The 16,196-nt window shown below is 40.7% G+C and overlaps 1 protein-coding gene across 3 annotated transcripts in view; it reads right to left on the reverse strand.

Moving 5' to 3' along the window:
- The window catches only part of prpf40a (PRP40 pre-mRNA processing factor 40 homolog A), a 60,822-nt gene that overhangs the window by 35,337 nt on the left and 9,289 nt on the right, over window positions 1–16,196 (reverse strand). For all 3 annotated transcript variants that reach the window (XM_089133023.1, XM_089133024.1, XM_089133022.1), the window contains 5 exons: window positions 14,842–14,925; window positions 8,844–8,871; window positions 8,740–8,762; window positions 8,528–8,572; window positions 7,915–8,025 (listed from right to left, as the gene is read on the reverse strand). In XM_089133023.1, coding sequence (XP_088989149.1) covers window positions 7,915–8,025; window positions 8,528–8,572; window positions 8,740–8,762; window positions 8,844–8,871; window positions 14,842–14,925 — 291 coding nt within the window. The remainder of the gene's footprint in view (window positions 1–7,914; window positions 8,026–8,527; window positions 8,573–8,739; window positions 8,763–8,843; window positions 8,872–14,841; window positions 14,926–16,196) is intronic.

A 16,196-nucleotide genomic window follows, 5' to 3' on the forward strand; every position in this document is an offset into this window, starting at 1 on the left:
CACACAGCACGAACACCGTGCAAGACTCTGCGTTTGTAGAATTAGAATTTTACTAAGTTAAAGGAATCTGAGATAGGCATGTAAGCCTCAACGGCCGACGGACTGTGCACGACTCTTTTGAAACAGACAGTTTCTAGATGTTGTTTAAATCAGCCCCGTTAATCATTAGGTTTCGTGACAGTGAAGAATTACAGAAAACACCAACTCCGAACAGGGCATACAGTACGTTACCCTGACGACAGAGTGTAGTAAAATCACCCGAGTTTTAACTATTGTTAACCTACAGGCGTGCACTCGATCATCGCGACCCAACTAAAACGCAACGTGCAACACGCATCTTGATCGCTGGCTTATCTAAATGCAGATAAAACAAATAGCTGGAATTGACATCTCTACTTTGAAAAAAAAAACAGCCTTAGAGTCCCAACTGATATCAAGAACGTCAGCATTAAAGCGTAAGTCTGTGTAACAAAGGTATCACCTCAGCAGCTTGTAATCTGTACCGATATCTATTCTGCTTTGGTTAAAAAGAAATCCAAATCGCGGTATGACTAAACCTGTTCCTGACGAAGGAAGCCCAGGACAGAGTTATATGTAGGTAGACCTGGGAGACGCTCCCCCTTTCTACGAAGTAAAGGCCTTAATGTTATTGTTAGATTGATGTAATTCACCTAAATTTTAGCTGCATCGACAAGCAGAAAGCCACCAAACGATCAAAACAAGTTACTCGCGGAAGAGCTAACACTCATGCATGAGAGAGACGTACCTATATATGCTTAGACGAGCTTTGACTCAGCAGCAAACCTATTTCCTTACTCTGTAAACAAATAGAACAAGACAAGCTTTGACTTGCAGCAAATCTATTTCCTTACTTTGTAAACAAATAGAAGACGTGTAAAGTAAAGAACAGAGTTCCATGAGAAAATCAGCAAATGCCAAAACACATTTGCGTTTTACTGAATGCAACCAAAGTTCTTGAAAATCATAAAGTATAGGCGCCTCCTTTTAACCCATTAAAACGTGCATGATTCATGTAAAATATACAGACATTCTTCAGATACTGTTGAATTGCTCTGACACGCTCTGGTTCCCATGACAACAACTTGTCACAGGAAGTGTTACCTTGTAATGTCACTTTTGTAAACAAACCAGCCTGGGTGGCTAAGCTAACCTAGCCTAGCGACACGCTCTGGCTCCCATGACAACTTGTCACAGGAAGTATTACCTTGTAATGTCACTTTTGTAAGCAAACCAGCCTGGGTGGCTAGCCTAGCATCAAGCTAACTTAGGCTAAGCTAAACTAACCCAGCACTAAGCTAACTCCGGCTAAGCTAACCTTACCTAGCTCCCATCAAACATAAGCTAAGCTGAATAACCTCCACAGTTAACAGTTAGCATCATTTACGTGAACCCTTACTCACCGCTCGTGTTCCACAGTGCAAAGTATTCTAGAATACTTTCTCAACACCAGTTAGGGTTTTAAATTACTCACTTTCCATGTTTACCATTCTTATTAGCTAAAGTTTACCTTCACAGGGTTAGGAATACTCCTTGCTAACCGTTAAGGGCGAACTTCGCAGATGCCTTGTTAATTAAACTTAAGTTTAACTACATGAAAACTGCGTGACTAACTACAGAATAACAGGAATTTTTATCGGCATGTTGACTAAAGCTTTGGAGGGACACACAATGTGGTTTTGAACACCCAACCGCTACAACCCACTATAGTGTTGATCAAAGCAAATCCAAAGTTTAGTCACTAATGCCACTGAACACTCTTGACCTCAGATCATTCCCGTGTTTTGATCACTTTATTTCCTTTTGCTTTAATTTTAATTTTATTTTGCCTCATTGATTATTTCATTCCTTCGACCTTGATGATAATAGCAAGCAGCTATTCCCTTAGGTCATCTATATGATTTAATTTCATTTCCTCTCTTGTCCGAGTGTGGTTCTATTCCTCATAGGGCCCAGAAAGGAAACAGAGACCCCCTTATTTGTTATTTTGGCTTAGTTTCAACCAATGCACTCGTTTGTGACCCTGCAACGCAAGTAATTTCAACAATTTACTAGGGCACTACTAGAGTCCTGAGGGTCGATAATAAGCAGAATTTAAATAAGAAAGCGGTCCTTTTCCTATTATTGTTCACTTCGTTGAGCCATAATGGACCACCAGCTAAGTCCAGAGAAATAATTTAGTCATAAGGACCACCTTATGTTATTTATTTTATCTCGGATATGTCCTTTCCAGGAAATACGCTCGGAACCACACAAGACTTAGCCCTAACATGCACAGCTAAGATAAGGACACAAGAGACACTTAGCTTTATGCTAAACACTTAACTAACTTATTAAGCAGTAGTTCTGAACTTTTAGGGCCATGCATTAGTCACTCACAACAAGTGTGCCAGAATGCCACAGAGCCCCTGCTTAAACCGACCTCAACCTGCCAAGGAACCACTGCCCCAAACCACGGCATGGCCCCAAAAAGGATGCAACAAAGCTAACCAGAAAGGTCCCAAGATTCACTCAGGACCCTGCATCTACCCACGACATGCAGACAAGACTTTCACTTGCAAACTGTCTAACCAACATGACTGCATGAAACAGATTCTGCTTGATATGGATTACGTCCAGTCGCGAGGTGCACAGCTTCCTAGATCGTCAAACAGAGACTGTCAAAATGGACTACCAGCTGTTGCAATAAGCTTTGATCGCTTAACTCCCTGATCCAGAATCAGACCAAGGGTTATCACCACCGTGGACATCAAGTAAGACCGACTTGAAACTCCACCGACTTCGGCAAGCCTACTTCGAGAAGCAAACCATCAGGTATGAAAAGGATACCAGTTTCAGAACTTTGTTCCCTTAAAACCTGCATCCCACAGTGAGTTAGTCGATAAGCACCCTGGCCTGTGCTTGTAGCCTGTCTACCTCAGCTACGAGACTGGGCCCGCAAAGCTCACATTAAGCAAAGGCTTTGTCCGAAAAGACTGTGTAAAAACCCTCAGACTAACCTGTCTCTGAGCACGACTCAGAGCTGCCTCTAGAAGGCACCCCATACATCACTAACACCTTCACTGAGAGTTAAACCGTTCCAGGCCAGCAGAGGGCAACACAACAGGCATGGTGCTCATCTAACGCCCCAGAGCAAGAGCTCTGAAACATTTCTGAAAGCCAGCCGGCGACCCAGAATGGACCGCCCAGCACCAAGAGACTCAAGCCCAACCAGCCCAGAGCGGTACCCTCTCAACACGCCACTGGTAAGCACAAGTCTGAGCACACATCAGATAACAACAGTGCAACCACGTCACAGACGGCAGAAATCCTGAAGGTGCTGAAAGCGTTTCTGCACGAGGCATCACAAGGAGACAAGCCAGACACCCAGAACACCGCTTGTCAGCATCAGACCACAGAGCTCACGGTCGCATCACAAAGCGACAACACCAAGCAGCCACCACAACCGACAGCTGCACAACCTGAGCATGACAGTCCGGTGTCCCACACAAGACCGGTCCTAACCGCTCATCGATCACAACACCAGCCCAGATGCCTAAACTTCTGGGAACCCTAAACAAAAGGGGGGTGGCACAAAAGACTCTACATAGCCACCACGAGAGACAATCATTTGAGCCTCGAAGGCCTCTCAGACACTAGCTCAAACATCACGCTAATGTCAGCCCAACTCTTCGAAAGACTCACCGCTAAAGCTAAGAGTCAAGAACGCACTCTCAAAGCCCAAACATGTGAGCTGAATGAAAACCCTACAGCCAAAACAACTTCTGGCTCAAAACAGGTTGCTCCCATTCATCCATTTGGTCCTATGAGCCTGATTCACCCAGGGTACCGATCACGAACGATCACGTACCCACTTCTGATTGCCCAAGATCTGTTAGATCGCTTTGAGCCTTTAATAGACTTTAAACAACTGAATGCCTGAGCTCAAGTTCAAGAACCCCTCCCCCTCCAGTCATACAGGTCAAGAGAACCTAACTGGCAGGTCACAGAGGTCACAAGAACTCCCGCAGCCAGCCATGAAGGCACAGCCTCAGCACCAAATGGAGAGGTGAACTTGCTACTCTGCACCTTTCAGCTCACTAAAGACTTTGACTAACCAAATGAACTCTGAAACTACCACCTCTTTACCCCTCCAACCTCCCAAGCCTGCCGTCGGACACATCAGGCAGCACACCAAGAACATGCTGCTCAACGGCCCTACAACTCAGTTTCATGCACCTCGTGACATCACTTCGCCACGGCTTGTGCTGCCACGGTGCAGAAAGGGGGATATGCCAGTGTATGCCCAGTCACGCACCATGTGGGCTGCACACCGCAGCACCAGGACATCTCGGCATCCTCAAAGGCATCAGACTGTCCCAGCCGACAGCCGCTGAATTCTTTCCTCCCTTTCTCTCTCTCTCTCCCCTGTCTCTGTTACAGGATGCTGCTGTGGTCGTCTTCCTGTGCCTCCAGCCAACCAGAGGACAGCTACTGTCGACCGCCTCACCGCCGGGTCCGACATCAGGCAGCATATGGTCGACTGCCACGCAAGCAGAGCTAAATGGACTCCCACGCCGCTGCTGTCAGTACGCAGTCAAACACCGGCCTGTCCAGCAACCAAACGAACTGAAATTCCACAGCCAAAAGGTAACTCACAACACAGAGTGCCTCCTCACAGACCATCAAGAAATTGAAAGGAACTGTGATAAATCCGCAACGCACACAGCATTCTACTGAACCAGACAAGTGAGCTCCAGCGAGACAACTGTTCACTGTCTGCCAGAATGACTTTGCTAAAATTCACCAAGCAGCCTTTGCTCCAAGACCCGAGCTACCCTGCTGCAACCGAGCCTGAGTCAAGTCCCAGCCAAGACGAAACCCACGATTTCACCCTGATTCCAGAACTGGAATTATGAACGATGATAGAAGGGGTCCAGCCAAACTGGACTTGTTCCCAGTGACCGCTGTGTCTCAACTGCACACCTGTTGCACTGCACAACTGCCTCACCGGTAGTCCAATCCTGGACTGCAGCTGATTCTGCACTGGGTACCTCTACGGTAATCAACCATACCCTGACACTTGACATCCACGCTGCACCAGAGGCAAGGAAATGCAAACCTCCACAGCCACCACGGGACCCTCAGGAAGAGGGTACCACGCTGGAGACTACGTCCAACCTCAGCAAGCTGAGCCCCTACCTCAGCCTAGCAGCCGCCTGCCACCTGACCCTCACGATTCACCTGCCACCCGTCCATTGCGATGGTGTCGTTCGATGAAGTTCACACAAGGACTTCACCTAACGAAAAGGGGGAGAAGATGTAAGGATTTTCGCCAGGCGAATCAAGCCCCCCCCCCCCCACACACACACACACACACACACATACACATTCATCCACGTACCTCAGTGGCATCGAGTTACAAGACTTTTATGGGACCAATGGAATGTGGACAAACTAATGTCTCTGAACAAAGAGAAATACATCTCTTTTGGTTTTAAAGACATTTAACAAAGGTATTCAATGGTTTTTGTGTATATGTGTCTTCCCCATGTCACAGTGAAATAACTTTGTTTGGTCACAGTTTAAATAGGAATTAAAAACACCTTCGTCATGCATTTGAAACATAAGTGTATATTCCTTTGATATGACATAATGTTCCTTGATATCTCTAGAATGCTTATTAAATGAAACACTCGAATATGCATAGAGATGTAAAGTAAAGTGTATTTTTAATTCGTTTTACTGCCAATGAAGATCAAATTGTTATTATAGAACACACCCCCTTCCACAAGAAGCGCGCGCTGAGGAACAAAGGACCATAAAAAGGACCATAAAAGAAGGCTTCTCGCGTGTAATATCCACTCTCCGATTGGCTCAAGCCAACAGGAAGGGGATGGATTTCTCCAAGGTGATAAATGTGAGAACGCAGGTCCGCCCTCTCTCTCTTCTGAACTGTCCAGCGCTCAACATGTAAACCTCACGGGACTCTGATCCAACCATGGGTCTTTCCTTTTGTTCGTCTAAAAGTTTCATCTTTTCCTCAAGTGGACTACCAAGTTCGTCTTCCAGGAAAGGAAGTGGACTTTGCCGAACTATCTCCTCGGGTAACGTCACCTCAAAGACTCTCAGCCTTTCAAACACTGGCGCTAAATGCCGACGAACGCCACGTGACTCCCCACGGAACAAAGCAGCCATGAACGAGCCGGGACGGGCCGCACCAACATGCCGCGGCCGCGCTTCACGTGACGCACGCGCGCCGGACCGGCGCACCTCTAGCCGACACGTGGCCCGAACGGGTCGAGCAACGAGCCCACGACTCACACAGACCACATGTGCCTTGCAAGTATACCTTCCTTTAGAGCTTCTAAGAAGCATTAAGAAGATGTTTTTGGGGTGTCAAGAAAGGTTAACTGACTGTTTTGATGAACGTAACTCTCTCTCTCTCTTACAACTCACTCTCTCTCTCACTCTCTCTCTCAAACTCACTTAACTTGCGCGTATCCATTGTCTAAACGCTCTGCGTCGTCTTAGTTTGTGTTTTAATGTTTGTAAATACATGTATCATTGTAACGTAGTGAATGCTTAAGTAGGAACTTTATTAAATACAAAATATGCTTACCTTGACTGATTGTCTTGCTCATGATACGGGTCAATGAAATGTCGATTTAAAGCTACACGCTTTACAGAACTATAAATACCTAAGAGGGTATTTGGTTATATAGCCGGGAAGGCAGATTCTAGTGGCCACAGAATTTGTTTTCACAAGCTATATAACTTAATTGAGCTAATTGATTTTACCTGTCTTGTAAAACGTGGTCCTTGCAATCAATAACAATTAATTTGTGGTGGATTGCGGAGATGCACATGTATGCATATGGGTAAAATTAATAAATTAACATGTAAGACCGGTCTGATCTAAATCTGTATGAATAATTATTAATTATCAATTATTAATTATGATATGCAAATTTCCCCCTGATCAGAACCGACCCAGAGTCTTTACACCCTTTAATTACCAGTTTTGTTTGCGAAACCATCGATTTGTATAAGAGGAAAAAACATAAAAATTCAATTATTTTCAATAAACTAAATGCAAAGAGAAAACTTTAGATTTGGATTATCACAGTCCCACTTTGCAAAAAATCCCAGCGCGTTAGAGACCAAAAATGGCCACCTATTAAACATTGCCTATTGCCTAAAATAAGGTGCATTTCCACCCATAGGAAATAAATATGTAGTGACGTCATCTGGTGGAATACACTATATAATGCAAATATAATGCTTTTGCTTCAAAATGAAAGGATGTTTGAGCAAAAATCATGTTTCATGTATTACTGACAGCCTCAGATTTAAACGTTTTAATGGGTTTCAATGGGCCATTTTTGGTCTTTATGGTGCTGAGTGTTACTATTTGATCTACACAGTGTGTGTTATACATATTTTGCAAAATGGGATCACATTTTTTACATGTATCCAAAAAGTCACAATTTTGCCAAATTTCATACCATTTGCATTAAAACAGCCAAAATGGTCAAAGAAATTAAACTGCAAAAGACCAAAAATGTCCCTAATGCAGCATAAGGGTTAATGAAGTTCATTGTACATCCTACAAAAGATGAAGCGTCAGTTTTAATCCAGACAATCACAGTAAGAGCTGAATAAACACTGTACAAGTGTACACTGTAAACTCTCTTTCTCTCCCTATCATTAACATTAATATGCAAAGCAAAGTACACAAAACACTCGTTATAACTAACAGTAAACAAATATATACACACATTTATATTCAAACGTAATGCAAAAGTGAATTTTGCATAATAGGTGCCCTTTAAGAACGTAACCTCCTGAATGAGCGGTAACTGGCAGATGAAATATGACTGTGTAAGCGAGAAAGGTGTGTTGACCTGTTTTTACCTCTGCAGGTGATTTGAGTTCATCTGGTTTCTCCCAGGTGGATTGTTTGGTCTCTGTGTTGTAGTAATATGTTTTTCCATCCAGTGATTTGTGCTCGGTCCATACCGACTTCTGCAGGAGACAGGATGAATACTCATTACATCATTAGTCACTAGTCGTTTCATCGGCTATATCCTGAAGGCATTGGTTTAGTTGTACAAAACCATGTATGAACATTGCTCATTCAAGCATCAAAAAAAAGGAAAGACATTAAAGTATTATAAAAGTTGGACAATAAAAGTTGCCCATATATATATATGACGATCTTCTGAAACCATATAAAAGCTTTTTTTGTGACAGCAAACTGATCCCTGGCTCTCCTTGGAGAATGTACGAGAGAAGCAGAGATGTCCAAGTTGTGAATGAATCAATCAAAACTACTTGACTACTTGAATTGACTGATCCAGTTACTAGCCTGGTCTGAATGATACAGCCATGAATCAAACTGATGTGCTTTACGAGTGACTCAATCCATTCCATAAAGTGGTTTTCTACTTACATATGCACATTTTTTAACTGTACTTTTCAGGTAAGTGTAATTTTTGACGGATAAAAACTGTTTGTTGTGTGTTACTTTTTTCGTCTGTTCATCAGGTGAAGACTCGGTTGATGTGGTGCTCTAGGGGAAAATAAGTAATATTTCCATGTTAAAAGGTTTTTTCGTCTTCAATAATAGCATTGTATATGGCTTGTGATTATTGAGAGAGGAAAAAAAAATCTATACATTTATACAATCCCAATAATAGTTATATAATGTCAACAATGTTTTTGATTGCTTGTTCTTACCGTTGTTCCGGGAGCAGCTGGCACTGAAATAGAACAAAACACTGATTACATTTAGAAATAATAATCAACAATATGATTATGACCAAAAACCATTTATCTCTTACCTGCAGGCTCAACTGGGCTCACACCAGGCTGAGATGGACAAAGGAAAGAGGGTTCATTACACACAAAAAGCCAATAGAAAAAACATTCTGCATCTTAAATGACTTGAAATCTGTCATTGTTGGAATTAAATTATTCCATGAGCAGACCTAAAGATATCAGATCTAACTTCATTAGCAGTGTCTGACTCCTTAACCCAAATTGCAGGAAAGGAAAATGCTATCTGACTGACAGGGCAGTTTGACTGACAGCTCCTGGAGCGTCAGCTGGATTCTGCATCTGATCAGAAGCTCAAAAGCCTGGCGCTGATTATTACTGATGCTATCAATATTTAATATGGTTAACTAAGGACAGGCTGTTTGATGCTTAATATAGCTGATTACATGAAAGCAGATCTTAATCACCACTGACTGAGGAGGTGTGTTCAAAATTAAGAACTGCACATGTATGGTTAGTTTGATCTTATATATACACACTGAACTGAAACTGCCATGTACTTTCATCCATATTCACAAGTGACGTAGTGCTTTGAAAAGCAAATGAATGAAGCCACTAGTTGAACTGGGATGTTTCATGTTATTAGTCATATATAAATTCACTTAACACTCATTTCTCTCCATATAAATTAAGAACTGGTCACACCTAAAGAAAAATAATTTCCTTAAAAGGATGTTAGTCATTTTGATAATATATGGTAATTTTTGTCTAGTTTAGTATAGTTTAACCGTTTTAACTTCCTCACAGACATCAGAAAGTCTCCTTGCAACTCTGGATAACATTAGCCATGTTTCCATTGACACGTTTTTATCCGAATTAAGTGATATCGAATGAAAAATGCCTTATGGAAACAGTAAAATTTGATGAAATTTCATGAAAATCGACTCAAATGAAATACGTTCGGTCTCATCGGATTTTCTCTTGATCGATATACGGCTAATGCGATAAAAGCTGATGGAAACGTTATTTGACGAATAAATAATGAATTGCGATTAAGTTTTATGCCCTTTTATGGTTGCAACACGTCAGAAGACGAGTTCATTTCCGGCCAGTCTGTTTGCGCACACATGGCGGATGTCAACAAAGACAGATGTAAGTGGACAAAGCAAAAAGATGCTTCAACCAAAGGGTTTCCGTGAACCACGATCTCCCAGAACTGATGGAGCGCTGTCGTTCCCAAACCACAGTCACCTCCGCTGTCATCGGGCATACGTGCATCGTCATCATCATAGCAATGTTTATAGCGTCGCTGTTTTCTTAGGTTAGTTTTGCTTGTTTTTACGTGGCTTGGTTGAATTGTAATGTAGAATGTGGTCTGTTATTTCTAGTTAACAGACTACGGCGCTGCTAGCATAACACACCGTTGCCATGGACGCAGTTCAGAGACGAACAGACTATTTTCTTTAGCAGAAGCAATACTCGTTTTTAAATCAATAAACTCGTTTTTAAGTCAATATTTTGTGTCAAATTATTTATTTATTTGGTTGATTTATATGTAGGCTAATAAGCATATAATATGTAGCGAGGCGGTTGTTATAGCGAATACAACCAACAACCGCCTCGCATACATTATCCCATTCATATGTCGCTATCAGCTGGCACATAAGCATTATTAGCCTTCAACTTGTGAAATATTGTTCATTTTTGGTAGATGGCACGATCCGTTTTGTCTAACAAAACTTTGTTCGCAAAAGTTTGCTTGAATGTTGTTCGATTCAGTGCGAAAATGAATGGAAACACCTTAAAATGTCTCAAATCAATTCGATATAACAAATTTGATCGCAAAACAGCATGTGACGTCATTACGTACAGGTTTTTATTCGCTTTAAAGCCGTTGGATGGAAACACACTTTCACCAGCTTTATCCGCATGAGTTTTTTAACCGAATTTCAGATAATTCGATTGACAAGTGGATGGAAACATGGCTACAGTGTTTGAAGTCACTTTTGATTTCTTTCATCAGATTATTCAGAAGGATAATTTTACCAGGGTACTGACCTCATGCTTGTCAAATGTCAAAATTTTGGAGTCAGTAAATAAAGATCTTTTTTAAATAAAGAAATTAAAACTTTTATTTAGCAAAGATTAAATTTATCAAATGACAGTAAAGAACGAAAAAACGTATTGCGGTTTCCACAAAAATATTAAGCAGCACAAGCATTTCAACTAAGATAAGAAATGTATTTAGCTAACTACTAAAAACAACAATTATGCTAGCATTTAGATCTGATGACATTCTGGCTATGGCTTTCTCCGCTTCTGAATGTAGCAGCTGCCACTGAGATTCTCTTAAGAATATATTTATTGCACAAATATTTGGATCAAATTGGGTACAAGTTTAGGGTACATAATATAAACAGTGCTTTCAGAATCTAAAATCATATAAGACTCATTTGGACTGAAGAACATGAGTGCATGCATGTAAACAACATAATGAACGTTCATTTTGGACTGAGTTCCTCATGATCACTTGATAGGGGTCATATTCTAAAATGTCACTTTGGGATCAAAGACAGTTATGTTCACTCTCACGCTCTCTGATTGTGAAAATGCTATTCATTTCTATTGATTTTTCACTGAATTATGTGATCTGAAGAGCTTGAAACGGCGTAAAAAGCGCCGTTTTCTTCCGTGCGTGTCTGTTATGAATCAGAGAGCTCATTCTCTCAAAAGCTGTCAATCATATTATGTACATCTTGTATACTACCTCATTCTGAGTTCCGTACATAAACAAATGAGAGAAACGTTTCGACAATGATTTGCTTTGTGCTCAGTGAGAAAGGGCCTACTACATAGAGCTTGTGAATACTAAATTGAGTTCGCTTTCAAGTCTGCTAGCGCTTGAACAGACAAATTCACACGATATGTTATGCCCTAAACATTACATGATTAACTAAATGTATTTTTCCATGTACTTTTCTGTAATGCACTTTCTGTAAAGCTGCTTTGAAACAATATGTATTGTGAAAAGCGCTATACAAATAAACTTGAATTGAATTGTTTTTAAAGTTAATAAAAAATAAAAAATAAAAAAAAATCACTCACTGTTCGACTGAATAACTTAGTAAGTTTATAAGGATTAATCTTTATTTAATTTATACAGTGAATATCATATGCAGTGTTATTTTACATTAATTTCTGTACCTGGGGTCTCATATATAAAACTGTGCGTAGGATCCTTACTAAAAGTGTACGTGCACCCGAAAGCCAAAAAATATTCAGATTTATAAAACAGTTCTTATGCCAGAACCTGCGCAGAATTCACTTTAATTAATCCAGTCAGCCGAAGATTGTGCGCACATGCGTCTCCTCCCCGAAATAACCACGTATGGTTACATGCTAACAACGCCTAGTTTTAAATATGCATATCCTCATATGCATATCATTTGCATATGATTATTATTCCCCGCGATACCATGTTAAGGTACAAGACGTTCGGAAAATATGAAATATGATGTGCCGTGTCACAATAAATTGTTATTATTATTTTTTTGCCTATATCCTTGCCTTGTTTTTGAATGAATAAATCAAAATAGTGTAAAATACATTTCAGGGAAAGATTTTCTCTACCTTTTCCACTCGCCAAATATTAATTAATTTATTTATATTTTTAATGGAAGCAGATAGACATGGTTGTGCATTATTTGCATGGAACTATTTTCTCAGACAACCTGCTATTATCATGATTAGCAATTATTATCCATAACAAATATACACTCACCAGCCACTTTATTAGGTACACCTGTCCAACTGCTCGTTAACACTTAATTTCTAAGCAGCCAATCACATGGCGGCAACTCAGTGCATTTAGGCATGTAGACATGGTCAAGACAATCTCCTGCAGTTCAAACCGAGCATCAGTATGGGGAAGAAAGGTGATTTGAGTGACTTTGAACGTGGCATGATTGTTGGTGCCAGAAGGGCTGGTCTGAGTATTTCAGAAACTGCTAATCTACTGGGATTTTCACGCACAACCATCTCTAGGGTTTACAGAGAATGGTCCGAAAAAGAAAAAACATCCAGTGAGCGGCAGTTCTGTGGGCGGAAATGCCTTGTTGATGCCAGAGGTCAGAGGAGAATGGCCAGACTGGTTCGAGCTGACAGAAGGGCAACAGTGACTCAAATAACCACCCGTTACAACCAAGGTGGGCAGAAGAGCATCTCTGAACGCACAGTACGTCGAACTTTGAGGCAGATGGGCTACAGCAGCAGAAGACCACACCGGGTGCCACTCCTTTCAGCTAAGAACAGGAAACTGAGGCTACAATTTGCACAAGCTCATCGAAATTGGACAATAGAAGATTGGAAAAACGTTGCCTGGTCTGATGAGTCTCGATTTCTGCTGCGACATTCGGATGGTAGGGTCAGAATTTGGCGTCTACAACATGAAAGCATGGATCCATCCTGCCTTGTAACGGTTCAGGCTGGTGGTGGTGGTGTCATGGTGTGGGGAATATTTTCTTGGCACTCTTTGGGCCCCTTGGTACCAATTGAGCATCGTTGCAACGCCACAGCCTACCTGAGTATTGTTGCTGACCATGTCCATCCCTTTATGACCACAATGTACCCAACTTCTGATGGCTACTTTCAGCAGGATAATGCGCCATGTCATAAAGCTGGAATCATCTCAGACTGGTTTCTTGAACATGACAATGAGTTCGCTGTACTCAAATGGCCTCCACAGTCACCAGATCTCAATCCAATAGAGCATCTTTGGGATGTGGTGGAACGGGAGATTCGCATCATGGATGTGCAGCCGACAAATCTGCGGCAACTGTGTGATGCCATCATGTCAATATGGACCAAACTCCCTGAGGAATGCTTCCAGCACCTTGTTGAATCTATGCCAAGAAGAATTGAGGCAGTTCTGAAGGCAAAAGGGGGTCCAACCCGTTACTAGCATGGGGTACCTAATAAAGTGGCCGGTGAGTGTATATTTCTATTTATTGGGAAAAAAATAAATATATATATATATATATATATTTGTTACTTCTCAGTAATGATTTCATGTAGTTTAAGTGTTTAACTCCATTAATGACAATGGCATATTTAATCTAAATGTTTATATCAGAGGTAAACACATAGTTTAAATCATTCTTTCATTTATTTAAACTGTTATTGAGAACATGCACTGTATTTATTAGGACTCGTGAAGATTTAAGATTTTACTTTATCTGCCGTTAGATTATACAACGCACTTGCTGCGCGGACATTTAAGAAAGGATGAAATTTGGCTTTAAGTGATAGTCTTGGTGAGTGAAATTATATCTGGAGGCTATTATCTTTCTGTAGCCTACAGGCTATAATTTTCTTTAGATTTTCACTCTAAAAGTGTCCAAAAAGACATTTAACTCCAGCTCACCATCGGTGTCGCCAATTCCTTTTTACTCCAGATTGTGCGTACGCACGGCTCAAAGTTTGCTTAAAAGTGCATACATTCTCCCGTCAAGTTTGTTTTTTATAGATCACAACCTTTGCGTGAAAACTGGCGTACGTATGTTTTCAGACCCATTTTGTGCGTACACACGCTTTATAAATGAGACCCCTGAAGAATACAGTTAGAACTATCTGAAAAACACTGTTTATTTGATCTTTTCTCAATTGTATTTATTTGTGCTATTTCTTGTAGTACTGTACATTTTTTCACAGTAATCCTTTTTGCCTGAATATAGCACATCCAGAATCGTACAGCAACCATGACCTTAAAACCGTGATACAAACCATGAGTAATTTTAACCATTACACCCCTAACAGTCACACAGTGTGCTGTAGGGAAGGAGACGTATCATACACTGAAATAAATTAGATCAAGCTGATCTTTTTTCTGCTACTATCACTCATAACACGTGGGAAAAGTGCTATAAAAAAGGTGTTGATTCTAAATTGGTACATTTTGCCACTTTGCAGTGTGATCATTAGGGTTATTCAGACACTGCTGACAGCATGTGAGGGTCTATATTTAAACAGCACTGATGGAATAGTGTGATATACAGGCTAGTTTACCGGTCCTGTAGGCTGGATTGATGCAGCTGGCATTCGGGGAGGCATCATCATTCCTGGTATCATTGGTGGCATCATGGCTGGCATCTAAGAAAAGAGTTATGAAAAATTAATGTGAACTGCTAATTTCCTTCATACACTGCACACTGGGAGAGGAAGGCATGCGCTAAAATGAGTAAAAGCACATCTTGTGCTCTACATTCTCCTGTCCTTGATTACAGTGTGAACCTCACATCCAAAAACATCCACTGACACACCATTCATCTCTCTCTCATAGATAGGTGGAGCATCAGGTTCAATAAGACAGCACCACTGAAATCATATCAATGATTTATGTCTATATGCATGTTCAAGACTATGTACTTCTCTCATCTTCATGTTAGTGTGTGAATCACATGAAAACTTCCAAGAAATATTCAAATCAGTTTTCCTCCCATATCAGAATAAATAAGTAACTGTATTTTAAATAAATAAAACAAAGCCTAGGTTTAAAGCCTTTTTTAAATATAATATTTGCATGACAATTTTGCACACCTCCACCCTCCTCAATACTATAGCGCAAAGATCAATGACAATCAAATTGTCAGGGATTTTTTTAATAAATAAATCAATTATGCTAACTAGGCTTGCGCGGTATTACGGTAATATCGTATACCGCGGGATCTAAAAATAGCAACGGTATCATTTTGAATATCGTCATACCGTCAGAAAAAAAAAACAATGCACTTAAATAGGAGACAAGGAATCCTTGTCTCCTATATAAGTGCAATGTTTTAAATACAATTTATTTAATGGCTAAAATGCTTATATCTGGTTCTCATGACGTGACAGTGTGGTGACGAGAGAGTGGGGGAGAGAGGGCAAAGATTGCAAGTTGCGCATCGAGTGACTTGGTCTCGAAGAAGAACACGACTTCTGCAGTTTGGCAGGGATGGGCATTTCAAGCAAAAATAATATTTAAAGATTGCCTGGTATTATTCGATTATTATTTGAAAATTGCGCCCCACCACCACATGCACGCCACATGCATGTAGTCTACAGCGGGACGGACCGTGTGACGCTTAAATATAAGCTAGGCTTGAAAAAAAAAAAAAAAAACGTATTCCTTTCATATTTTTTTAATAATATGATGTTTTTCTATGTATGTTGATTTTATGAAAAGGGAACTTCACGAGATGACTAAGATAAGATCATAAAATGCGCAATAGCCTATCGGAAAACATTTGGAATGGGTCAGTCAGACATGATTATGACCACTTATTACGTTTTGTTTTGTAGAAATCCTTTCTTTAAAACGAATTTCGTTTTGAATAAATTGCATCTTCATTTTAATTTTTTTTCATCAACGAATTGCCTGG

The sequence above is a fragment of the Pimephales promelas genome, chromosome 7, assembly GCF_988280905.1.
Source record: "Pimephales promelas chromosome 7, fPimPro1.hap1.1, whole genome shotgun sequence".
In the NCBI taxonomy this organism is placed as follows: domain Eukaryota; kingdom Metazoa; phylum Chordata; class Actinopteri; order Cypriniformes; family Leuciscidae; genus Pimephales; species Pimephales promelas.